The 26079-nt window shown below is 42.7% G+C and overlaps 1 protein-coding gene across 13 annotated transcripts in view; it reads left to right on the forward strand.

Annotated features, from left to right (window-relative positions):
- The window catches only part of MAP2K5 (mitogen-activated protein kinase kinase 5), a 166816-nt gene that overhangs the window by 130471 nt on the left and 10266 nt on the right, over positions 1 to 26079 (forward strand). For 6 of the 13 annotated variants that reach the window (XM_083371584.1, XM_083371581.1, XM_083371583.1 and 3 more), the window contains 2 exons: positions 6049 to 6110; positions 8711 to 8756. In XM_083371584.1, the coding sequence (XP_083227710.1) occupies positions 6049 to 6110; positions 8711 to 8756 (108 nt within the window). Of the gene's footprint in view, positions 1 to 2384; positions 2629 to 6048; positions 6111 to 8710; positions 8757 to 21051; positions 21173 to 25887; positions 26078 to 26079 lie in introns of those variants that run through there. The other 7 variants (XR_014493557.1, XR_014493558.1, XR_014493559.1 and 4 more) reach the window with 4 other exon arrangements.

A 26079-nucleotide genomic window follows, 5' to 3' on the forward strand; every position in this document is an offset into this window, starting at 1 on the left:
CGCTGCTCATGTGGCAATAAGACCCAAGGCCAAGGAAGTATGTTCTAGGGTGCTCATAATCACACCACTAGTTGAATCAGTAATGAAACAGATATAACTTAACCGACATCAATGTTCACGCACACAGACACGCAAAAACCCACCCACTAGAAGGCAGTCTATCCCAGAATAGGACCTCACTGCCTTTGTAACAGATCTAGCGGATGAATTGATACTGAAATGGCTCCATAGAGCTAAAACTGTTGGCAGGGTGATCCAGAAGCCAAAAAGCGCAGCAGTCTCCCTTCTTTCCAACGAGATCCTTCTTGTGGCTAAATGCACATATGAAGTTGATTCTGAGCAACATTGGGAGGATCTGCCCACCCTCACACACAAGAAAACTATGTGACTCGGCCTGCTTGTCTTCCATAGAGCCTTAACCTCTTACAAATCTTAACATTTATTTACTAGTAGAAACTGGAAATAGAATTTGGAGCTTTTTAACAATTTAACTTTGAGGAACGGGTGGGATGGGGACCCTTAATGCTATTAGCTCTCTATCCCTTTCCAACAACTGCCCTCCTATTCTCTGTTCTTATTCTGGGGTAGATCTCCAAGATGCTGGGTTGATCCCAGATCTTCCAGATGCCGCGGTTGTTTATTGGTAGCGTTTAATTAACATCTTTACTTATTTCTCAGTATATTCTAGAAATAAACCTTGCAGGAAGAACACATTGTGTATGAAACATACATTGAATAGGTAATACAGAATATAGATTCCTAGTGTGATTTTAACGCTGCCTCTTCTGGAGCAGTTATAGACTGGGGAAATTATGGAGAACTTGCTGATGAAAGATATAAGGGAAGAGATGAAAGGATTCTAGGCAACAGCTCTTTGATCACTGGGACCCATAAAGCTTTCCTGCTGCAGGCTGCCTGCCACCTTTGATAATCTGAAGGGAGGTCCTTCAGACCGAGCAGGACAATGGGCAGCTTTGAAGCAGGGAATCCAATCACTCCTGGGCAACCTGCCCTCTCGGGATGCTGCAGAGCCCTCAGGAGTGCAGCTCACCTGGCATCTGCCCACCTGGTCCTCCTCGCCCCCCCTTTTCCTGGTTCAGCACAAAGACAGGGTGGTTGCACGGTTTTCTCCTACAGGTATGCGGGTGGTCCCTAACTGCAGCCATTCATTCGGTGACTGATCAAAGGTACGACCACTCCTCACATTTACAACCATCGCAGCATCCCCACAGTGACATAAAACAGCATGCGTTTATGATGGTTGCAGTGTCCCGGGGTTGTGTGGTTGCTATTTGCAATCTTCCCAGCTGGCTCCTGACAAGGAGAGTCAATGGGGAAGACGGGTTCCCATAACAACCATGGCAAAAAGATCATAAAATTGGCTGCTCATTCAACAACTGCCCTGCCTAACCATGGAGATCCTGGCTCAAGTTGTGGTTGTCAGTCAAGGACTACCTGTACATATATGCACACTTGGCTATTTTTAAACTTTTAAAAAAAACTTTTGTATTCCTGACTACGCGGACACCTCCTCCCTGAAATGGAGAGTTGAGGGTATGAATTGGAAATAAAAACATCAGGTCTTGGACCTCAGGGACTAATCAGCTTCCTTGTCCCCAAATTGGAAGGGCCCCCACTCTAGTAATATGCATCACCACCCTATCTCTTCCTTTAGAAGCTCGGTAAAGACACATCTCTTTTCTCAGGCTTTTAATAGTTAATTATTTTATTATTCATGTTTTAATTTACTTGTTTTATCGTTTGGTACACGGCATATGAGTGTGTGTGCAGGGCTCTGCTGATTTAAATTGCAACTTGCCTAGAATGTTCATTTCGAGCAGAGCCAAACACGATAATTCTACAAATGTATAGATCAAGTAAATCATACATAATCAAGTAAATAATTAAAATCTGGAGGCCTTGTTTAATCGTCTGCATGTCTGTGTGATAGAAGGCATTAAGGAAAAGGATCAGAGGTGGCTCAGGAATGGCTCCGGCCAAGCTTCCTGCATGTGTCGGAGTCTTCCAGCCCGGTGGGTAAGCCCAAAATCAGCCACTTCCGTCCACTTGGATCACGTGGCTCAGCCCATAGCTGGAGGGCTATCACATCCACAAATTAAATATTAGGGAGGGAGTTTAAAGTTCAACCTCCTCTTTCTCTCTTCCCCTCCCCCTCAGATTTTCTGCTCCGTGCTTTGCTTGTTCTGCTTGAGTGCCTTACTGACGAGTGCTAATAGCAAAACGCCACACCGGGGTCTGGTTGGCGTTTCCCACATATTAAACATTCTGAACTTGTCCTTTCGCTCAGAGATTGTGCATAATTAATAATTAAACAGCTTCTGTTGTAATGGGTTGACCTTCTTGAACTGTTCATTATTCACAAGGTAGAGGCAATCACTCAAAACAACACTCCCACCACCATCAATGCCACCCCGGGATGGCGCGTCTCTGCATTTGTCCTGCCAGCGTTCAGAAGAGTCAGAGGGTTGCACTGTGTGAGAACCAAGGTTGCCTCTGTCATCGGCTTCTCAGGAGGCCTGTGTGGACCTCAGATGGAGAATAGTGTTAGGAGAACCAGCCATGGGGCTGATTTGAATCCTCACTCCTAATTTGTACATCCACCAAAAGGTGTTGGAAATTTCTGGATCAGATCTTGCTGGAGCCAAAAGCTGCTGCTTGGCCTTCAGCCAGATGACTTGTTTCTCTCTCTACCCTGCCCAAGATTCTTCAACAGGAGCAGGCAGGAGCTCCAGGGCTTAGTTTGGATTCTTGATTGCTCGTGAGGAGTCTCTCACAAGAGGTCTACCAGGTGGGGGGCAGGGACGTGGCCATTTGCAAAGTGGTTGCTAGGGTAGCACCTGTCCAGGAAAACAAGACCTGCCTGTACGTAGGAAAAATGGACTAAAACCAGCTTCTCAAGCTGCCTCAACCTTCTGCATAGCTGAAACGATGCAAGTGTTTAGTTCAGAGGCCTGGTTGGAAAAAAGAGTCCACCGGCCTCTTACAGGAAAGGGGATTCTAACAGAAGAAAATTTCTGGAGCTCAGAGTTTAATTGTGGGGTCCTTGATGCTCTCTGAGCTTGGTTGTTTGCTTGCAGATGTCTCATCATCCAACTAGGTACAAATAGTCCTCAACAACCATAATTGGGAATGGAACTCCCTTCATTAAACAGTCAAGTGAGTCATCGCTTGTCTAAAGAAAAGAAGAAATAGGAGAGAGATGATAGCAGCGTTCCAGTGTCTGAGGGGCTGCCACAAAGAAGAGGGGTCATGCTATTCTCCAAAGCACCAGAGGGAAGGATGAGAAACAGTGGTTGGAAACTGACCAAGGAGAGAAGCAACCTGCAACTAAGGAGAAATTTCCTGACAGTGAGGACAATCAACCAGTGGAGCAGCTTGCCACCAGAAATCGTGGGTGTTCCATCACTGGAGATTTTTAAGAAGAGACTAGACATTCACTTGTCTGAAATGGTATAGGTTCTCCTGCTTGAGCAGGGGGCTGGACTAGAAGACCTCCAAGATCCCTTCCAGCTCTATTCTATTCTATCATGTCAGCTGGGACCAATTTTGCCACCATTTTTACCACAGTTTTTAAGTGAATCTGACACCCTGCATTTGCTTGTCAGAAGCCAACTGGGAAGGTTGCAAATGGAGATCAGATCACCCTGGGATGTTGCAACTATCATAAATACATACTAGTTGCCAAGCCCCCAAATCACATGGCCGCAGGAATGCTATATGAGGACTTGTCAAAATCACTTTTTTGGGCACCATCGTAAATTTGAACATTCGCTGCACAAATGGTCATAAGTCAAGGACTACCTGTAACATCATTGTCCAGAGGAGGAAAACGCCAATGACTTTTACCTAGTTGGGTCATGAAATTTCTGCAAGCAAACAACCAATTGAGAGAACACCAAGGACTCTGTGGGGGGGAGGCCTTGCCTGTCCTGCTGGGACAAAGAGATTTCCTAAATGTGGGACCAGTTGTTGTTGCCGGATCTTCATTTCCAAATTCCACAGAGGGCTCACATCTGAAAATCCCCCAAATACGCCATATTAGCAGGCCTTCCTGTTAGGTCTGTTGTAAAGAATATTGTGGAAGGCACCGGTCTCCAACCTTGGCAATTTTAAGACTTGTGGACTTCAATCCCAGAATTCGTTAGCCAGCTATGATGGGAGGCAAACACCCACATTCTAGGAGTTGAAGTCCACCTTAAAGTTGCCAAGGCTGGGGACCCTGGGTGGAAGGCAAACACCCACAAGCAGCCCTGAAAGGTTTCTTTTATGTAATACAGAGGTAGGGAACTATGGGTCTTTTTTGACTTGTGGACTTCAACTCCCAGAATTCCCTAGCCAGCATGGTTGGATGAGCAATTCTGGGAGTTGAAGTCCACAAGTCATAAAAGGGGCCCTTGGTTCCCCACCCCTGATGTAATGGAAGCCCCGACCAAACAGCCTCCAAGGGCGGGTCTCTCTCACCGCTTCCTTGCAGGGCTTTCAGTCAAGGTGAGGTTTTTTGAGCTTTTCTCTCTTTGTACAGGCTCGTGCAACCCACAAAAGGCACGTCAAAGACAACCCTCCGAATCTTGTAGATTTGTACTCTTCAGTAACTTTTGATTTAATTGTGTTTTGCTGCAATTTCTGTTTGTTTGAATTGGAGACAAAGCCTTAATAAGAGTTCTAGTTAATTTTCTATCTTGTAATTACCACTCTCATTTTTCTGATAATTGGGCCGTCGCAATTATATGTATATTTACTAATCACTTCAGCAGCTCCATGGTTGCTTCTTGCCGCCACCGTTGAGAATGACATGCACACACGTGTGTTGGTGGCGGAGCTTTCAGCCTCCTCCTCTTCCTCCTCCTCTTCTCTCCCCTTTTTAAACTCCCCCCTCCCTGCCTCTCCCTGTCGCATCCAAGCCATTTCCCTCGCAGCCCTCCCTAATGAACCCCTCACACGCATTTGACACAGTTGTGTGCGAGAGAAATTGTTTGGCTCCCGCCAAATGTTACACGCTCTGAGTTTCTTGCCTGCAGCATTAGAAGGTTGTATGTGATGATAGATGGCTCTCGCAAGCGGCCAAAAGAGGCAAAGCACGGCGAGATTAAAATAAGTCATTCCTTTGTTAATTTAAATAGGTGCATGCATCATACTTTGCAGAGCACTCGGGGACAGAGCTGGGTAAGGTGGCGGGGAAACGGTGGCAAAAGCTGCCGAAAGATATTTTTAATAGCAAATGAGAATAGATGAGAGGCAAAGTCATTTGCAGCTGATTCCTGTTAGACGTGGCTCTCTTGTTCCAACCGTAGGACTAATGAGATGCCTGTTAAAGTCCTCCACGGTGCCATTTCATTACATCCGGAGCTGTTAGACTATAAACACTAGCAAGCCTCTCTTTCATTCTGGGGCGGGAGGGGGGCACCGCCAAGCCTCCCCATGTGTGCATCTCCCTCTCACAGACCGTGCTCTTCCCTTTGAAATAACGCGGGGACAACCCCCCTCCCCATTTGCGGAATATATCTGTGGCTTCTCTCTTTGTCGGCTGGTTGGTTAATTAGCTCAGCTCTCCATTTTATTTTTTTATTTTATTTTTTTGAGTTCTTTATACACTCCTGGCCTCTTCTGCTTAAATCTAACAAGATTTGGGGTTGCTAAGTGTAAATAAATAGCAACTATGATGGAGGAAGCAAAGGTCAACACAAGAATAATTTCCCAGCTCTTTGTTAATTACAAGACCATTTGGGTGTTACTTAAATAATCATTAATTTCTCATTTACACTTTCGCTACCTTCTTGCCTGCCCCGTGGCTATCATTGTCCATTTTCGACTTCCTCTTGCTCGGATTTCTACATGTGTTTTCCCCACTGCGTAACGCTCATTACTTTTAAATGCAGGGTTTCCTTTTATTTGATTTTGTTTTTTAAAACATCCTCTGTTTGTTTGCCATCAGAGAGTGATGGCGCAATTGACAATTTGGACTCACGCTTTCTCCTTCTTTTTCTCCCCTGCCTTCTCCCCCTCCCCGTGGCCAAAACGGGCTTGTAGGAATCTCCTGTCCTTCCGGTTGGGGAGTTCTCGGAGCCGTTTGTGCACTTCATCACTCAATGGTAAGCTTCGTTTGCAAATGTGCCGTGCCCTCGATGTAAATGACACATGCCATTAACTCCCCATATCACAGGACCTTCTGGCTTCCTCTGAATCTTTCCAGGGCTCCAGGGACCTGGCGGAGCTGGGCCAGCAAAGCTGAGCAAACTGTTTAAATTATGTAAACGTTATTTACACAAAGGGTCATAAAAGTACTTCGGAGGGGGACTTTTTTGCCCCCACCCATTTTTGCCATAAACAACTGCATTCTCGAAGAACCGGTGCCATGCGTTTCCACAGGCACACAGGCATGTGTTCGAAATCCCTTGAATGAAGATGATAATCGTATTTACCCCTCTATTATTCAAGCATTTCTCTTCTTGCTTAGAAAAATACGCTCCACTTTTGAAGGGGTCTAAACTGCAGCCTTGATTAATTTGGGGGCTTTTCATTTGGAAGAAATTGTATGGGGCCTGTCTTTGGGAGGTGTTCTGATGGGGCTGCCTCTTTTAAACCACACTGTAGGGCATGTTTTCATTCTTCCAGACAGACTGCCTTGGTCAGCCAGGAATGCTCCTTAGATTAAGCAGCACCATTAAAAGGAAGCAGATGTAGTTTAAAGTCAGAATCTTCTGAGCACCAAAAGGTTAACTTACCATAGCAAAGATATGTTCAGTGCCTCTTTTATATGGAAAGATGATAAACAAGTATTTGAAGGCTAAAAGAACAAGTAACGTACAGTCTAAACATGTGGATGAGAGCTAGAATTACTCTTTTTCTTCTCAAACAAAATAGCATAATTTTGTAGAGGAATGGAAATCAAAACAATCCACACACCAAGGCATGCACTTACTGAAATAGCAACCCTGCACTATATGTAGAAATACAGTGGTCATACCAATAAAGTTGCACCACTTTAAAAGAATTGAAGGTCTGTTCTCTTTTGTGGAAGAGATAGGAGAGAGAAATGTTCAAAGCTACACCTGAAACCAATTTTTTAAAAATCACTCAGCACCACACAGAATGGGACTAGCAGCTTGCAATAAATACTAATACGAATATCCCTGTTGAAAAATACTGATGCTGGCAGTCAAAATTGACTCCCCCCTCCCCCAACACTTTCCTCTGTTCTAATTTTCCTTTCCTTTGCAAGTAAAGTTTTTGACTGATGTCAATAGAATTAACTTCGAATGAGGAAACCAGGTGGGAGAAGCCTTGGAATAAATGCTGTTGACAGAGGCCTCTCCTGGAATATTCCAAAGGGAGGTATTTTTTTTAAGAGAGAGAGAAGGAATTAACAGTGTGACTATTGTTAATTGAAATAATAAATACAAAGCTTATGTTTATTATAAGACCGATCCACTTTGGGGTAGATTAGATTTCTGTAGTGAAGCTGGAACGGTGGGTGATCTATCTTGTTGTACCTTTCCGCTTCTACCCAGAGATTAATCAGAAAGCATATTGTTTTTATATTTTTTTAATTGAGGCAGGAGGAGGGCTAACCTCTACAGATAGTCCACAGATGTCAGGTGGGGGCATAAATGATACCACATAATAGCCTCCTTCTCCCATAAGACCCAGCTACTTTGGAATGTCAGATTAAGCTTGTTGCCAAGGTGGCTTAGAACAGCTTGCAAAGAATGCGGCCCTCCCTCGGTTGGCTTTGCTGTTGCTGCAGACAGGATTGGGAAATGGCTGGGGCCCGCAGCAGAGTGGGGCGTAGCCAGTTGTGCAGGAGGACTCTGGGAGCTTCACATAATTCTGTGGAGATTCTCAGTCATCCCAAAAGTGGGACAAAAAAGGCGAGTTTTTTTCAAAAGGCGACTGGACTGTCTTCATTTTTCCTTGATCTTCTGACTGAAAAACTGAAGAAGCTTCTCGAATGAGAAGTGAAACATCTTCAAGGAAAAACAAAGCAATTCCAGTTGCCTTTTGAAAAAGCACCTTTGGGACCCCACATAATTCCCATCTGATACCCTGGCCCTTACTTGCCTTTCAAAAACAGCACTGTAGTGTGGGAATTGAGTGGTAGGAACCAAAAAATCCAGCGTCTTTCTCTCCCATCCACTGCATGGCAAGAAATAGGACAGTTGTAGGATTGCAGAAGTAACCATTGCATCAAACTAATAAGGGCCTGTTTTAGGAAATGACAGGATTCCCAGGGAGACTGAGGGGTATTTCACGAAAAAGGAAACCCAGCAATGTTGCAGCCAAAAACCCTAAAAGTTTGTTAACAAGCTGGACCGAAGAATAAAGCCAGTGGCAGAAGTGAACAGGATTCCTTTTTGGCTACCATTTGGAGGGAGTGTTTCTATAGTCATCCTGGGTGATCAGGGTTGGCCCTAGGCCTGTTTCCCCAGTTTTTCTTGAGTCCCTGACATGTTCTAAACGAGCATCTAAAATGCGTTAACAGCAAATGTCTTGTTCCTTCTTAACTCATTGAAGCATAAAATATTTTTTCTTTAAAAGACACCATTTGGGGCACTTTTTAAAACAATCTTTCAACATTCCCCCTTGGTTGCTACAGTTTGGTTTATGACTGTGGCTCAAGCATCATGAGATATTTAAGAATCTTCACTATTCTTTGGACATTTCCTAACTTTTTTTCTCTTCGTTTTTTCAGTATGAGGAAGCAACCAAAAGAACGACCAGCTCCCGAAGAATTAATGGTGAGTTGGTCTACCTCTGCATCCTTGGAGACATAAACCCCAAATGTTTACTGATTTATGACACGTGCAAACTTGTTTATTGTTTTTCCCCATAAGTTAACTAATATCAAATCTAAACTTTGCTTCCAGGACTGGCATCGAGCAAATATTATTGAGACATGCATTATCTCATTTCATTAGCATTGTTAATTGTCTTTGGTAAAATTTAGGGGTGGGATCAGCCATGCATTAGCAAAACCTTCTTGGAACTTTCTGGCCTGTAGGGCAAAAGAGGCTTTCTGTCAGAGAGATTATTCAGTCCTTCCTAAATATGTGGAATTTTTTTTTAAAAAAAAATCCAGATTCGTGTGTGTGTGTGTGTGTGTGTGTGTAATCAACATCAGCATTTGTGATATCCAGTACTCTGTAAAGTATTCTTATTGTGAAATGGGAGAGTCAGACTTCACCTTGCTAAGGTTTCTAAAGAAAGACCCTCATTTCCTCAAGTTTTCTTTGTTTCTCTCTGTTAGTAATAGCGTAAAAGATGAACATGTTTCTTTTCCTTCTTTCTTCAAAATAAGATGTATTTATTTCCCTATTCATTTTTTATGGTTATTAAATTTCTATACCATCCAACTTCCAATGACTCTGGGCAACTCACGAAAAATCATTTTTTAAAAGATACAGTCAAAAACAAAAATAAGGAATAAAGGCACCAAGATCCTAAGAACCTCAATACCTGCTTAGCTGTACCTCATTTTGGGGGGATGGGAGCTGTTGGGTACTTTTTATATATCAGGGGAAAACAGAGGAAGGCAAATGCCAAGTTCCCATCAAAGTTAAAGGATGATGGCCACAATCCATAAAATCATGCAACTTCAGTTGCACCCTAAATAGTACTTTGGCTTGTCTTCTTCAAACAACTGGACCCGTGTTCATATGCTGCACACACTGCTCAGTGTATGTGTGAAACTGCTTTGGAATCTAGTGCTGAGCACAATAGTACTTGGGAATGGAAAGTGTTGTTGAACGTGTCCCTGAACTGGTCCCAGCAGCACAAGTGCTGCTTTCTCAGTTCTTTCTTCATGATGGTGAGACATTTTACCTTGAATCTATTTTTTGAAAGCCAGTAATTTCTGTTGATGTTGAAAGAGCATTTAAAAAACTCTTGATATACCTAAACGATGTAGAACTTGGCATTTTTCACCACACCATCCATTCTATTTCTGAGTACTGTTGGTTGAAGCTGTCTTAATTTGCCTCTTTTTTTATTAACTTGGGATGGTTGGAAGGTTCCCGCACTTAGTCACATCTGAGAGAACTTGGAACAGGTTCTAGAGATGGAGATGCATTTACCTTACACAATGTTATTATTCTATGCCTGGGTGGCTTGACTATTAAACCAACAGAATGGGGTTTCATAAAATCCGTAGCTCTTTGCAAATGCATGCTTTCGGTGATGCAATAGGCCTGGCGCTTATAAATAAAACATCTGCAGATCGCACTTCACAAACCCCCCACCCACCCACCCCTATATATCTGTGTGTGTGTTCAGAAGCTATAATGCCACTACAGGGTGTAAAGCCATAAAGACGGAGGCCAAGGGGTGAGTGCCGATAGGAACAGAGACGCAGAGTTATATATCTTTCCAACTACCTGCCCTGAAGTGCTGGGTTCAACTCATAAGGCAGCATCTTTCCCCCTTTAATAATTAAAAAAAAAGCATGACAGCTTCAAAGAGAGAATTGGGCTTCCTTTAGGAAGCTGCTTTTTCTCCTTTGAAAGCGGGCTTCTAAAATAGCTGCTTAGCCAGCAAAGTTGGCCTTTCGGTACTGACGAGATCTTCTGCTCATGGAGGAAAGTCTGGTTGAGGTCTTCTTTGCTTATGGGCCTGTGAGTTGGTCACACCTGCAGTTGGCTTCCTTCTGGGATGGATTCATGGACTGAGAGTGATTCCCTAGATTGATTTTCCAGATTCATCCTGATCTGGTTCTGGTTTTTGCTTATACTGCAGTTTTGACTTTTGCCAATGAGACAGCAAGAGAGAAAGGGTTGGGCATAGATCAATTGGAGCAAGGACCGAAAATTAAAGCTACTAGAGATAGCTCTTGACTTACAATCACAATTGTGTAGTCCTTAACTTACAATCACAATTGGGACCAAAATTTCAGGCACTAAGGGATTTAGTCATGTGACCAGACCTGATTTTACAACAATTTTTCTGTGGTCATTAAGTGAATCCAGCTTCCCCAATTTACTTTGCTTGTCAGAAGCCACTGGGAAGATCTCAAATTTTGATCACATGACCACAAGACACTGCAGCCGTCCTAAATGCAAGCTGTTTGCCAAATGCCTGAATTGCAGTCTGATTACCATGGGGCTGTGCAACAGTCATGTGAAGATGGGTCAAAAGTCTGAGGCCGTCGTAACTTTGAACCCCCATTAAACAAACAGTTTCAAATTGAGAAAATTCCCGGACAAGACCAGACCCTCTAACTCATTCCTAAGTTATAGAATGAGAAAAAAGCTACAGGCTCTTTGGGCTGCATGGTTACTTTAGAATACTATAGATACTTAATCTAATAAACAATGGCAGCAAAGTGAATACAGTGGTGCCCTGGTACTCGATGTTAATTGGTCATAGGAAACTACGAAACTATGAATGCCAAGCAAACCAGGTAACTTGCAATGTGAACCTTTGTTTTGGCCAGGAAAATCTTTCCCTCTGTCCTTTTTCCTATGTCATCCACCTTCCCAGCAGTCGAATACGGAGGTACCACTGTTTTGCAGCATCTCGGTTAGCTGAATCATGAAACATGGCTCCAAAAACCAGTTTTTACAGTTACTTATCTTCTTCTTTTCCAACAACTCTGTGGAATGCTGTCCACCAGAACTGGGCCTCATAACAAGACACGCACTTGTGTCAAAGTCCACTGAGGAGGCCTTCCACAGGAAAAAGAATTTACTTCTGTCCTTTGTGAAAGTGTTTATGCTCAGAGAAAACTTTCGACAACATGAATGCAAGGCCCCTCAAAGTCTACTCCAAGTGGTGCTCTCTCTGCCTTTCACTGAAGAGCTCCCTCTGATGTGGCCCTACCAATGTTGTTTCCATGTGTTGATGGTGTTGCAACAACAGTAGCTGAAGTGAGCTTTGAATCGGAGTGCATCGCTTCCTCCTTCCTCCCTTACATCCACCCTTTGCAATACCTTATGGCGCCATTTCACCTGGCTTCAATGCTTGCATCCTTCATAAACTACTGCTCGGTCAAAGAGAGGGCCTATCCCTGCCTGTTTACAAAGGGTGGTTGCTTTTAAAAGGCAGGAAAAAGATGTCTGTTTATATGTTGGTCGGAGGGACGCAGCCGTATATGAGAGGGACGCAAAAGAGGGACGCACGTGGGACTCCAGGTCATGCGGCGATGCGCTTGGCTTTGGTCACCGTTGATTTTGGCCTCAGTGGCACCATTTTCCCGAAGCTTTCAGTTCCTAAGCTCTATTTAATGGAATCTATGCATAGTAAGTAACCAGGTCAGAGAGAGACAGCCTTCCCCGTTTGAGATCAATCGCTGGCTAATACTTTATCTAGGTCACTTTATTATCTCGTGGCGATGCCATTCCCATCCACCGCCTCCTTTTGTAAGACACACTTCAGCTGTGGGGAAAGTGTTAGCGCATACATATTAAAAACATATACCCATTCTATCTGTATGTAAATGCACAAGGCACAGCTGGATATTGCCAAGGAGTTTGATTTACTAATGGTTATTATCTGTTCTCGCTGTTCAGTAGCAGGGAGAGTTCCAGCAAGCATCCGCACATGGAAATTGTCTCCCAGTAGTGCTAGCCTGCTTTGAGAATTGTTCAGAAAGGCGGCCCGGCTGCTGGGGCTTTGGCATGACCGCGTTTCTGAAGAGGCTCTGGCAGCCCCTCGCCCCGAGTCCTCCTTGGGAAGCAGAGGGGGGGGGGTCCTGAAAGCCACCCCTCCTCCAGACTGCCCTCTGCTGTAGAATAGAAGGCACCTTGCAGAAAGCTGTGCCTCCACCCCAAGGAAACCGGAGGCACCTCGACTTTGTTCACTGGAGCCCCCCCAAAAGAAACAGTGGCCCTGGATCACACTTTGTGGATGCTGGGTTTCTTCCCATCCCCCCTTTGCCTCCAGCTGCCTCTTCAGGAAAGGGATAAAGAGTCTGTCTATCTAATGGATCTTCTATCGTCTGTCTATCTATATCATATGTCTCCTGCCTATCAATCTACTATCATCTATCTCTAGCTAACTATCTATCTTCTAGCAATCATTTGTCTGTCTGTCTGTCTGTCTGTCTGTTGAATTTCTGTGCCGTCCATCTCACTAAAACAGCCACCCTGGGTAGCTTACTATATAATAAAAGAGTTAAAAACTGCTAAAAAATAGAATTAGAATAAAAAGGTTAAAAATTAAGAACTAAGATGATGGGCAGCCTAGGAGTGAGAATCTTCTCTACCCCATCAGCCACCCGCAAGGGAGCAGGCCCAGGCCAAACGGCAGAGCCAAGCTATTCTGGAAGGCCATGGGGATGGGGATCTTGCTTCCATCCGTCTACATTCAGAGCCTGCCTGGGTTAACCAGAAGTGCCATTTCAGAAGTTAATCAAAATGGGCTTTCCCTGCTTTTCCTCCTGCACAGATACACACAATGAGTGAAGGCAGATATATGTGTCCCAGGATACAGGATCCAATCTGGGTCAGTCTAGCAGAACATAGTAGAGAGAAGTTCCCTGCCGATGGGCTCCACCATGAGACCAAAAGATCAGAAGACTAAATCTCTGGTCCTGGTGACCGACCCAGATTGGATCGTGCAGATATACACAATCTCTACTTTGTACTCTTTGACACATTTGTTTTGCACTCGTTTCTGATTATCTTTCATCTTTTTGACTTGGAAGACACCTTTGCCATCCCCAGCAATTGGGGCCAGTTGAGGAGGAGCAGGCTCTCCTTTTGATTCACACATGGTGGTGTGTTTGGAACCTCATTGTAAAGGGCCAACTGGAGGAAGGGTGGAGGTTACTCATAAACATTCATTAAATAGGTGCCTCACTGAGGCATTCTGGGTGATGATGTCAGGATGCAGGTACAAAATTATCCTTTGCATTAAATTGCATCATTTATGCAATAGCATGGTTGCACCAATATCAAAAATTGTCATGGAGATTTGGATTGTTTTATGTAAAGTGCATTGTCTTGAGGTCCATCTAACCCTAACTAGGCTTGTCTCTGGAGATTCTCAGTCATGCAGGTCATGGTTGTCCTAAAGGTGCTTTTTCAAGAGGCAGTTGGACTTCCTTTGTTTTTCCAGGAAGAACTGAACTGAACTGAAGAAGCTTCTTGGATGAGAAGCAAAATGTCTTACTTTCAAGATATCTAATGTTGACAAAATCATGAAAAATTATTACAAATCCTGGGCCACCTTAAGAAAGAATAAAAGACAGAAAAATATACAGAATTGGGGATGCAGCATTTGATTCAATGAGTTTACTGTAAAGTTCAAGTATTTTTAGTTAGGTGACAGTTGATTTTTCTTAAATTGCTATTCTCTTTAATGGTTTTTATATCGTGGGATCCCATGTCAGGCAAATGCTATTATCTCCCTTAAAGCCACTGGAAGGTCCGTGTCGTTTTGTGGCCCACTAGAGACAGGCAGTAATGGATCTCCTGCCTTCCATTAAAAGTTTGTCCTTGTATAAATTGTGTGACTGAAAAAGCTGTTGACTAAATCTGCAGATAGGCAGTGCTGACAACTCAGTGGTTTCAAACTCTTAGGCGCAACTACCGGTAGTTATAGGACAGAGGAAATGTAAATAGAATGGAGCTGACTTTCTGGATTGTGAAATCAGAATGACAGAGTTGGAAGAAACCTTGGAGGTCTTCTAGTCCAACCCCTGTTCGAGTAGGAGACCTTATATCGTTCCAGAAAAATGGCTCTCCAGTCTCTTCTTAAGAACCTGGAGCACCTACAACCTTTGAAGGGAAGCTGTTCCTCTGGCTAATTATCCTCATTGTTAGGAATTTTCTCCTTAGTTCTAGGTTGCTTCTCTCCTTGACTGGTTTCTATTCCTGCCTTCAGGTTGACTCCCTCTTCTTTGTGGCAGCCCCTCCAATCTTGGAACTCTGCTGTCATGTCACCCTAGTTCTTCCTTTCTCGAGATTAGACCTACCCAATTCCTGTAAGCGTTCTTCATATGTTTCAGCCTCCAAAGCCCTAATCATTTTTGTTGCTCTTCTCTGCACTCTTTCCAGAGTTTCAACAACTTTTTTATATTTTATATTTATTAATTTGCATCTTGCAAAAACAGAATCCAATTGCTTGAAAGTCCTTTTGAATACAATAACAGGGATGGCTGGGAGAAGGGAGTGGGTGTGTTTTTAAAAAGTTAAGGTAAAGCCTATGTCTGTGTGATCAAATTAATGCAATGCATGTAAAAAGAGGAAAGGATGTCATCGTGACTTCTCAATGCCAACCACACGGATGCCAGTGTGCAAGGAATCCTCATTCTCTTCCCAGCATTCCTAAACATTTACAGACTGCCTATATGGATGGAACATGGACTGTGGGATTCTGGGAGTTGTAAGTCCAAGAATAACTAGTTGGAAGGTGCAGATTTCTCATAGCCTTGGGCACTGTCATGGAGGCTGTTGCCCACAAGTGTCAGACCTGCCATAATTTAAACCTCGACAAAATCAATCCTTGGCTCCATTTGTTGAGAAAGGTAGTTTTATTCAGGGCTTTTTTTGTCACAGAACGCCCAGAATGGAGTTCTGGCACCTTTTTTGGATGGAAAAAGGGTAGGCAAGGAGGGTTGTAAGATGTGTGTGAGTTCCGGCACCCCCCCTTTTTTTTTAAGTACTGGTTTTATTAGAAGTCAAGTGAATTGCAATAGTGCATAGCCAGAGCTGAGAATCCTGTGCCCAAATCCCTAAGTTCAACTTCTTCCTCCCTCAGTTACCTCCCATGGCCTCCCGCCCCGCTGCCACCAGTCAGGCTCAGGCAGGGCGTTTTCATGAGGATCAGTTCAAGCGCAGGATGGGTGCAGCTGGGATGCCCGCTGACCTTGAAGCAGCTTCTCCAAGAGCTGCAGCTCTTCCTTTTGTTTTCCTGCTAGCCTTCCCCTCCCCCCCCACCCCTGTTCATGGCAGTCTGTCCCACAGCCACGGTCACCTCAGGATGGAACTTCTAAAGTTGGAAGATCTACAACTGATACAGCCAGGCCTAGTTTTGCTTGTGTCATCTAGAATTAATATTCAGGGGAAAAAGAAATATAGGTGTGGTGCATGTTTTGCATTGTCCACAAGGTCCAATGCATGTAGCTAAGTAGCAGCCACAGGTATGGAACTAGTTCAGTGTTCATTATTGTTGGCTGATTACACTGTTAGGAAGCTGAACTGATTTGCAGCAAGTGATAACATTAGCTTTTTTTACTTGATTCTTTAAAGGAATTACCTTTTCCCTGATTCTCCTTAAAAGAAGATTTTCAAGTTACTTAATAAAAAGATCAAATATTTTAAAAATCCAGGATTAAAACTAAAAGCAAATAAAAGCAGGAAAATAGTCCCTTGACATAGTCAGAATTAAGAGGACAGGAATGAGTCCAAACTCATTTTGAGAAGGCATTTCAGAATGTTGACACTGAATGTAACTACCACCAGGAAGCCCCCCCCCCCTTGTGCCCCACAGTTGTCCTGCCTCTCTCCAAATGCACCATCAGGCCCTGTGGGACACTAGACTCCTTGCATGGTTGTGTGAACAGATTTGAGAGTTACAGCAGGCTGACAAGATGATGCTTGCTTGTTAATCTAGGACACCATCCACCAGGGACCCCTCCTACACCAGCCCCACTGAAGTGAGTTGTGTTTGTGTGCCAGTCCCTTCACAAGTGGTCTCAGCAAGTAAAAATAGACTTTAAAATAGGTTGAATTGGCAGGAGTTCAGCGTGGGAGGGGGAGATGCTAGAATTGACATTTTTTTCTTGACATGATGCGTGAAAGGTCTCAGGGTCCCATTAGGGAATGGGAATTTTGATCACCTTAATTGGATATTCACAACTGCAAGCCTCCTGGTGCTGGGAAGACCCTCATTCCAGGAACTAGTCCAAGGAGTGGGGGCCTGTGCGTGGCCATGAAGTATTTTCCATCCTGGGCAGCAGTTGTGGTACCTAGGCTGGATTTGTAGGAATTGTTGTCCTCCTCACCATCACTGTGTACAGAGTTGAGAAAATACAGGATCTCTGTGAAGCGCACCTAGGCGGAAGCCTCCTTAATTGGACTGCCTGATGAGTGACAGTCTTTCGTTATTACAGGAACTTCCTTTGGACAGGCTGCCCTGTGGTTGGGATGTCCCCCTTCCCCCTCCGAACTCTGCTTTATCAAACTCTGAATTCCCGGTGGTGCAATCACAATGACGAGCGAGCCTTTTAGCACCTTGGTTCTCTCCTTCTCTGGGAGCAGATGGACTCAGCTGGTTGCGAACAAAGAATGTTCTACTGACAAAGGCCTTCTGCAGTCTCTCTCCAGCCCACACAGCTTCAGGCATTTTAAAACACACACACACACACACACATACACAAACGTACACTGCCAAACCTGTTGAGGATTTGAAGTAGCTTGAGATGTGGAAGGAGTGTTAAGTATTTGTAATGGGGAGATGAGGGCCCCAGGGACACAGGGAGATAAACAACCACAATTAAGACTAAATCTGCCATAGCAAAGAAAATCCAAGCTAACATGTGCCTCAGACCATTTGGGGAGGGGCAGCATTGAGGGTGATAAAGGAATTGATTTCTGTCTTGTTTACACTCTGCCAGCCCCATCTCCATCAACCAGGGAGATAAATATTTCATACACTCCTGATTTTAGTTAATTTCCCCCCCTCCCAGATCCTCACAGTGGGTCTGCTCTCTTCTCGCAGTGACCAGGCCTAAGTTTCTTCTGCATTCATACGGAGCAGCTAATTGGCTATGAAGGGCCCCTGTGTTTAAATGGGCTTGACAGGAATTTAAATTTTGTTTCAATCAACCTCTGCCTTTGCAGCCTGCTCCACGTTCTAATTTTTAAATTAAACATCATTTTATATTATTCCTTCTTTAAAGACTGGCTTTCAATTCCTAGTTCAATTCCATCGGCTTTCTTGGAACTGAAGTTCGGCTGTGGAATGCCAACTCCTCTTTGCCAAAAGAGTCAGCTGCCCCGTTCTGGGGATGTATTTAGCTCCCTGGGAGTAAAGAAAGGAAAAGGGTGCTGCCCACGATCTGGTGGAAGAGAGCTGGAGCCGAGTAGTGAAGATCTTAGTTGGTCGGAAGGAAGGAAGGAAGGAGGCCAGGAGAGCTTGTGGGAAATGGGTTCAGGCAGTAGAAGATGAGGGTCTCAGCACCCCCATGATCACATGATCAAAATTAAGACAGTTGGCAACTGACTCTCATTTATGACGGTTGCAATCATGTGATTACCTTTTACGACCTTCTGACAAGCAAAGTTAATAGGTAAACCAGATACCAGATTCATTGAACAACCGTGTAACTAACTTAACTGCCATGGTTCACCTAACTGTGGCAAGAAAGGTTGTAAAATGGGGCAAAACTCAACAGATGTCTTGCTTAGCAATATAGATTTTGGGCTGAATTGTAGTCATAAGTCGAGGACTACTTATATATATTTTCTTCTCCAATAGATCCTTCTCCCCAGTAATGGGGAAAAGATTTCACAAGGTGCATCCTGGGATTATCCGGTATTCCCATTGCATTGCAGAAGAATGCTGTACTTCTGCCTAAACCAAAGCTGAGTCTCAGATTATCTAGGTTGTTTTGTTATGGAAGTCTGACTTTCTAGCTAGCTTTTATTAAATACTTAAATGAAGAGGTAGAAGAAATGTTTATCAGATTTGCAGAGATAATATGGAGTCAATAACTGATACCCTAGTAGAAAGAAAACTCAAAACTTTGAATTGTGGAGTTGAATTTGATTTGAATTTGAATTGATTGTGATGATTGAAATGAGCTAGAAATTACAGAATGAAGATTAATTGAGACACACACAAAACTTTTTATTTAAGGAAATAACCCAATCTCTTTAGTTCAGGGATAATATCACGTGTGCAAAAGAATTTGGAATAGCGGTTGACTGAAAACCACATTGGAGCAGGTGGATTATAAATGGTTACGAAAAAGAACGAATACATTTTCAGGCTGTATCCACCAAAGTATCATTTCCATGTTATTTTTCCAATGTACTTTGCTTTAATCAGACCCTATCTTGAGTATGGTGCCAACTTCTGGCAACACTTGTTAAGAAGGATTCAGAGAAATTGAACAGGTTTGGAAAAAGACAGCAAAAATGACCGGCGAATTAGAACATTTGTGGACAGAGACTGAAGGAGCTGCGTGACAGCCTTGAGAAAAGAGGGCTAAGGAAACCTATGAGAGTCTTCTTCAAGTATCTGAAACGACATTCCACAGAAGCTCAGGAATGATTGCTCTTGCTCCAGAATGCAGGACATAAAACAATAGATCTAAATTATAGAAAAGGTAAAGACGTTCAACCCCCTGCCCAGGCAGGAGACCCTACACCATTTCAGACAAATGGCTGTCCGGTCTCTTCTTAAAAACCTCCAGTGTTGCAGCATTCACCACTTCTGGAGGCAGGTGGTTCCACTGGTTAATTGTTCTAACTGTCAGGAAGTTTCTCCTTAGTTCCAGGTTGCTTCTCTCCTTGACTAGTTTCCATCCGTTGCTCCTCGTCCTGCCTTCTGGTGCTTTGGAGAATAGCTTGACTGCCTCTTCTTTGCCAACTATAGGGGCCATCTCCATTTCAAGGTCATTGACCAGTGCTGTCCAAAGACATTTCCACAGTTGTGTGGCCAGCTTGATGTCACGGAGTGCTGTTATCTTCCCACCTAAGTAGTACTTATTTATCTACTTGCATTTGCGCTCGGGTCGCAAACCTGGCCTGATGGTTTTCCAGCTGGCAAGCTCAGTGTCTTAACCACTGAGCAAGCGTGCCGTCCCTAAATTACAGAAGATTCTAATTGAGCGCTAGAATATACAGGTGGACTGCCTTTGATTGATTATATACAGATGCTTTAATTTGGTTTGCATTAAGCATAATAGTATCCAAGACTTAAATCTTTCCTCCTTCCATCTCAAGAGATTTGTATTTTTATGCTTTGACCCACAATGTAAATTCTTCAGTTTATGAAAGGACTAGAGTAGATCTTCGAAAATATTATAGATTACCCAATCTGCAGCGTTGCACGTTTTATTGCCTTCTCCCTCTGCCAATGAATCAGGCACTTGACTTTCAAGAGATTGGAGTATGGTGGTGGTTTATGAACTGATTCACGCAAACACTTTTGCAACCCCAAACAGTATTGATCTCTACATCCATTGCCAGCAACCCAGATGATGAGTAAAAGACTTAGTCTTGCCCTGGCCCTGTAACAGCGTTGTTGTGATGATCCAAGTAGACCCCATTTCTCCTTAACCCAACTCCATCTAATCTGCCTTGGCAAATTGTAAAACTGTATTTGACTTATCTGGAAGTAACCTTAAATTGTAATCTTGTAACAATTCCTGTGTTATATCCCTCTCTCCTTCTCCTAATGAGGTTATGACCAAATGCTCATTATAATTGCTTTAGACTCCTTTTAATTTTCAAGCTTATTAATCATAAGAAGAGTTATTTAAAATTGCATAAATTAATCTTAGATTAAAAGCCCATCAAAGTCTCAAAACAATTAAGAATAAGTAGGATTTCCCTGGGGCAGCAAGTTTTATTTTAATAGTGTAGCCAGGTGAATATCAGAACATTTGAAATGCAGGGATGATTAATGTTTCTGACAATTTTGTAGGAGAGATTTTAAAATGGCAACTCCTGAGCTTACTGTATGATTCAAGCCTATTGTCTCTCACTTGCGCTAATGAGCCTTTTAATTACAGCGTGGAACAGGGCACGGAGAGGCCACTTTCTCCATTGGAAAATAGCAATGGAAAAAAGTCAGTTTTAATTTGGCTCCTTGATGGCGTTGTGTTTTTATTGCTAAAAGCACGTGGCTCGTACAGAGGATTGGGCAGATCTGCAAGTTTGTGTTCCAACTCGGATGGCCAAATCAAAGTCTGTTCATTGGCTCCAGTTGCTTGTTTCTGCTTCTCTTTCTTTATGCAGTAATAGCTTCTTGTTTCTTCTGAAGCACAATAAGGTCTTTCCAATACTGTATCCATTTAAGAATTTAATTTCAGCACATTCTAAATGTGACATCTGGATGAATTAGACCCTTTTCTACTCCTTGTAGCCCAGTTAGAGGAACAGGAGAAACAGTCGCTGGCTAGTAACAAGCAGGTCTTTGGGGGCAAAATAATCCAGCATCTCAAGACTTCACTGATATGACCAGCTGGACAGAAAAGCCAAACAGGTGAGGGTAGCTGATGGGTCTTCAGCTCTCAGTGGGAGATGGGATTGGGGCACTCCAGCAGAGGCACTCCGGCCCTGCCAGGCTGAGTGGAGAAAGACCAGCCCCATTGTCCCCACTGTGCCTCACGGCTGGCTACTGCACAACGGATTGGTGCACCAGTCGTTGTGACTCAGCTCTGCTCTCAGTCAGCCCACAAGGCAACGCTATACACACCCAAGTAAAAGCTAAATTTACTTTATACACACATACACACACATATATATGTACACACATATATATAATACAACACACACAATATGGTTATGTTATAAAAGAAAATAAATATTTATTATAAAATAAATAATCTGGAATGAAGAGAAAGAAAAAATGACTTTTAGCAAGGATGTGGGAATGCTGGGCTGTCCCTTTGAGCAGTCTTTGGAAAGCACGAGTCCACGTAACCTTTTCATGCATCAAATGTGGAGCCCAGATTCTCTTTCAGAACATGAAATTCAGCCAATAGCAATTTCTGCTAAATGTAAAATAAAAAAGGAAACCAACAATTGGGCAAACCCTTTTGGGTTTTGAGGAGAAGAGGACCGGATCCCCTATCAGGGATGAACCCCAAAAGCTTTTACCCTGTCTAAGGCTGGCATCAAGTTTGTTTCTGCAATAAGCTGTAATGTGGTTTGTCGTCTTATTATTGCTATTTAACAAACATTACAGTTTATTGCAAATAATATTATTATTGTGATTAATTATAATTATTGATACAGCTTATTGTGGATTATCATTATTTACAGCCAAAATACCCAAGTAAATGTGGTTTGTTTGGTTTCATGTGTGAACCCAGCCCTAATTTTTTGCTTATGATTAAGTGTGACTTAGTGGCTTAGTCAACAAGATCTTGGTAAAACAAGCCAGTTTTTGTAGGAATCCAGCCAATAAGTATCACATTCTATTCAATAAAGAACTCCACACCAAAGAATACACACACAACTGCTGTTTTCTGTTTTGTACAGAAGGATTCAAGAGTCGTGCTCAGCTGCAAGGCTCTTGTTTTACAAATCGAACCGTGTGGCCTGAAGAAATACTAATTTCTCTCTTGGCTGAGGCACGGTGGGTTTCCCCCCTTTCTCTTGGTGCTGTCCTGACTCAAGTCCTGGGCAGCAAGCGTGCGATGCCCCCAGCCCTTATGTGCCATTAACGATAGGTAATGTACAGGATAATGTTTGACAGGCTCTGGGTTCATTACGCTTCTGAGTATAAGATCTTTCTTGCAGAGGCCCATGGTCCCATTGCACTATATCACACAATAAAAATATTCTTTTAATATCACACCCTAATAAACTGCACTTAAAGTGCCATCGGAGGGCACCACAGCCTTTCTGGCAACTGAGCTTTCAGCTGCAACAGTTGGGAATTTCCATCTTATTGTTTCTGATCCAGATATTTCCTCAGATTTGTATCTGAAGGAAAGGCAGTTACTTCTGTGGTTTTGGTGCAGAGATAAACTCAGCTTTTCACTTTTGCTTACCATTGTGAAGCAGAGCAAACCCTTATTGCAAAATCCATGTCGACAGCAGGTATGCCCAAGCATGTAGGGACTCAAGATTGAGTCTTTGATGGATTGAAGTTAGTGAGAATGCTGTGCTAGACTCTAAAAAGCTTCTGACCAACCTCAAAAAAATGCTTGTAGTGATTTAGAAGTTTGAAGGAGCTCTGAGAATATTTTTCCTTCTCTGACATCCCAAATCTTTAAAGAGGAAGCCGAATTTTAGATTCTTTGTTCAATTACTTAATGCATTTAACATACACAAGATGTTAACATACACAAAAAGTGTGCCTGAACACACTGAGCCACTTTGCTTGCCTACATTTGAAACAAAAAGTTGCATAACCAGCCGAAGGGCCTTGTGAAAAATCTTGACCAAAGTTCAAGTGGGCCTCAGTTCACTTTTTTTTTAAATCCCATTTATATCCCGCCCTTCTCCGAAGACTCAGGGCGGCTTACACTCTAAGCACAAATCAATGTACCTAGCAAAGCTTTTCTTTTGTTTTCTTTTTTTATTAATTTTTTATGAAATGTACATTTAAAAACAAAAGTGGACACGATTCAACTTCCTTGGCTGAAACACCGCTATTTGTATTACCTTATGTGACAGAAAGAAAAACATAAAATTAAAATACATTCTATGGCAGAACAAAGTATAGCAAAATGTACATATAACATCTGTAAATTGTCTAGTAAACCATCTTTCAGTCGTCAACCTTGTGCTTAAATATCTGTCAGTTGTATCCTAATATAGGTGCTAGTTAAAAGTCTTTACGTTATCAGCTCATCAATCGATAGTCATCTCAGCGTTCCTCCTTCTCTCTAGCCAATCATACAGATTTTTCCAAATTTCGTAATACTCTGATTCAGTTTTGTTTTTAATCTCTAGAGTTAACCTGTCCATTTCGGCACAAGATAAAATTGTATTTATTATTTCTTCTTCAGTGGGGGTTTCCTTTCTTTTCCATTTATGGGCGTAGGCCAATCTTGCTGCGGTTAAAATATGCAATAATAAGTAAAAAGATGCTTTGCTAAATTTATCATTAATAATGGTTTTAGATCAATTTTTGTAATAATATTTCTTCCAACCAATTTTTTATCCGGTGTCAAAAATTTGGCGCTTTTGGACATTCCCACCACATGAGATAGTAGGTCCCTGGAAGCTTTCTGCATTTTCAGCATGTCGGTGAGATTTTTTTATCTATTTTTGTTAACCTTGTGGGGGGAAGGTGCCATCTATAAAACATCTTGTATAAACTTTCTTTATAAGATGTGGCTAACGTTAACCTCCTGTTTCTATCCCATAGTGATTGCCAATTATCTAGGTCTACTGTAACCAAAGTTTTTACTCCAGATTAACATTGTATCTTTTACCTGATCTTCTAACATACCTTGTTCTAATAAATATTGATACATCTTTTTTATCATTTGGTCTTCTGTTCCTAAAAGGATTTTATCTAATTGTGTCTGCTCTAATTTTATCCCTGGTTCTTTTTTGTCTTTTCTGTATCGAGACTGTATTTGTAAGCAGGCCCGCCATTCCAGCTCTATACCGTCTTCTGATAGTCTTTTCCTTGTCTTCAAATCTCCATTCTCGCCTAAGATATCTTTACACGTGATTACTCTACCTACGTTTATAAATTTGGGGTGCATGAATATCTCTAATATGGATAGCCAATTGGGGATTTTTATATAGTTAAATTTTTAAATTTTTATCCACACGTCTAGTGGTGCCTGTCTAATGTGATGATTCTGGAAGTACTGATGAACCGTTATGAGAGGAACTGCGAATGCGTATATGGCCAATGAATATAAAAAGAAAAGGCAATATCGAAAAAGTTTAGAGGAAGAACACAAAAAATTAGAATTAGAATTACAAAAAAACCCGCAGTGTAGAGACCTCAGTTCACTTTTCATCCTGATCATTTGGTTCTTGTTCTGCTCACTCACAATATCTCTCTGCAAGGATGTCTAATTGTGTACCAGACCCAGACACACTTATAAAGAAAACATTGAAAAAATGATGGCGCAAAAATAAATATCTCATCTCTTCCAAAATATCCCAAACCTGCAGATTTGAAATTCTGATGTAAATAATAAATTTGAATTAAATGAGCAGTTGCAACACTTAGATAGTCACTCTCCTTCCACCAGCTGTAACCAAATAAAGTTTCGCAATAGTAATGTTTGACCAACTAACCGATATGACATTAAAGACTGCCGATCTTTCTGCTTCTTCTGGAAAGCAGAAGCGCTTCTCATTGTTCAAGGACTCAGCAGGTTGGAAAGTTCAGGCAAGTTTAATCAACAGAGCTGAAAGGGACCTTGGAGGTCTTCTCTCCAATCCCCTGCTCAAGCAGGAGACCATACCATTCCAGACAAATGCCTGTCCAATCTCTTCTTAAAAACCTCCATAGGTGGAGCAACTTCTGAAGGCAACTTCTGTTCCACTGGTTAATTGTCCTCACTGTTAAGAAATTTCTCCTTAGTTCCAGGTTGCTTCATTCCTTGATTACTTTCCATCCGTTGCTTCTTGTCCTGCCTTCAGGTGCTTTGGGGAATAGGTCGAACCCCCTTCTTCTTTGTGGCAGCCCCTCAAATAATGGAATACTGCTATCCTGTCTCCCCTAGTAATTCTTTTCTCCCGACTAGCCATACCCAAATCCTGCAACAGTTCTTCATTCACGTCCTTCAGAAGCAGAGCAAGAAACTACACATTGTTTGGGGGGAGTGTCATGGGTTCAGATCGTTCCCAAAACTAAGTGAATGCAGTTGATTGGTGGACAGTGCACACTGGCGAGGACCAGGGGGAAGGGGGGATTTTACCTGTGCTGGTTTTCGCTGAAAACTTTAGAACTGGCTTTGCTACTGTTACCAGTAAAGTTACACTCTTGTTAAAATATTGTACCAGGCGTTTCTTTTGCTGCATTTATCAATGGGATGGTTGACAGGGAGTCTTAACATCTGGATTAAGGATAAACCCAAGAAGGAAGGGGATTGGGAAGGTGCCAGATGAAATCGCTGAATCCTAGGCCGCCACCTCCCCCTCTCTAAAGGTCTTGGAAAGAGTTAATCGCCTTACACAAAATTGGTGGCTCTAAAAAGGCAGCCTTTCTCAAGAAAATGAGATGTGACAAGTTCATTTAAAATGCCTATTTTGTCATTGTTTATCTCATTTTCAGAGTTGGCAAAGAAAATTAGGCTGGCTGACACTCACCCACTAGGATCTCCAGGCCTCTGACCTGACCTGGCTGGGGCTGAATCTTTGCCCCGAAAGAGTGGACTTTCCCCAGAGCTTAAACAAGATGCTTGCACCCAAGAGAAACTCACAGCAAAATGCTGGGGAAATTGACATATCTTTCTCTTTAACTGGC

The sequence above is a fragment of the Vipera ursinii genome, assembly GCF_947247035.1.
Source record: "Vipera ursinii genome assembly, chromosome: 11".
NCBI classification, from domain to species: domain Eukaryota; kingdom Metazoa; phylum Chordata; class Lepidosauria; order Squamata; family Viperidae; genus Vipera; species Vipera ursinii.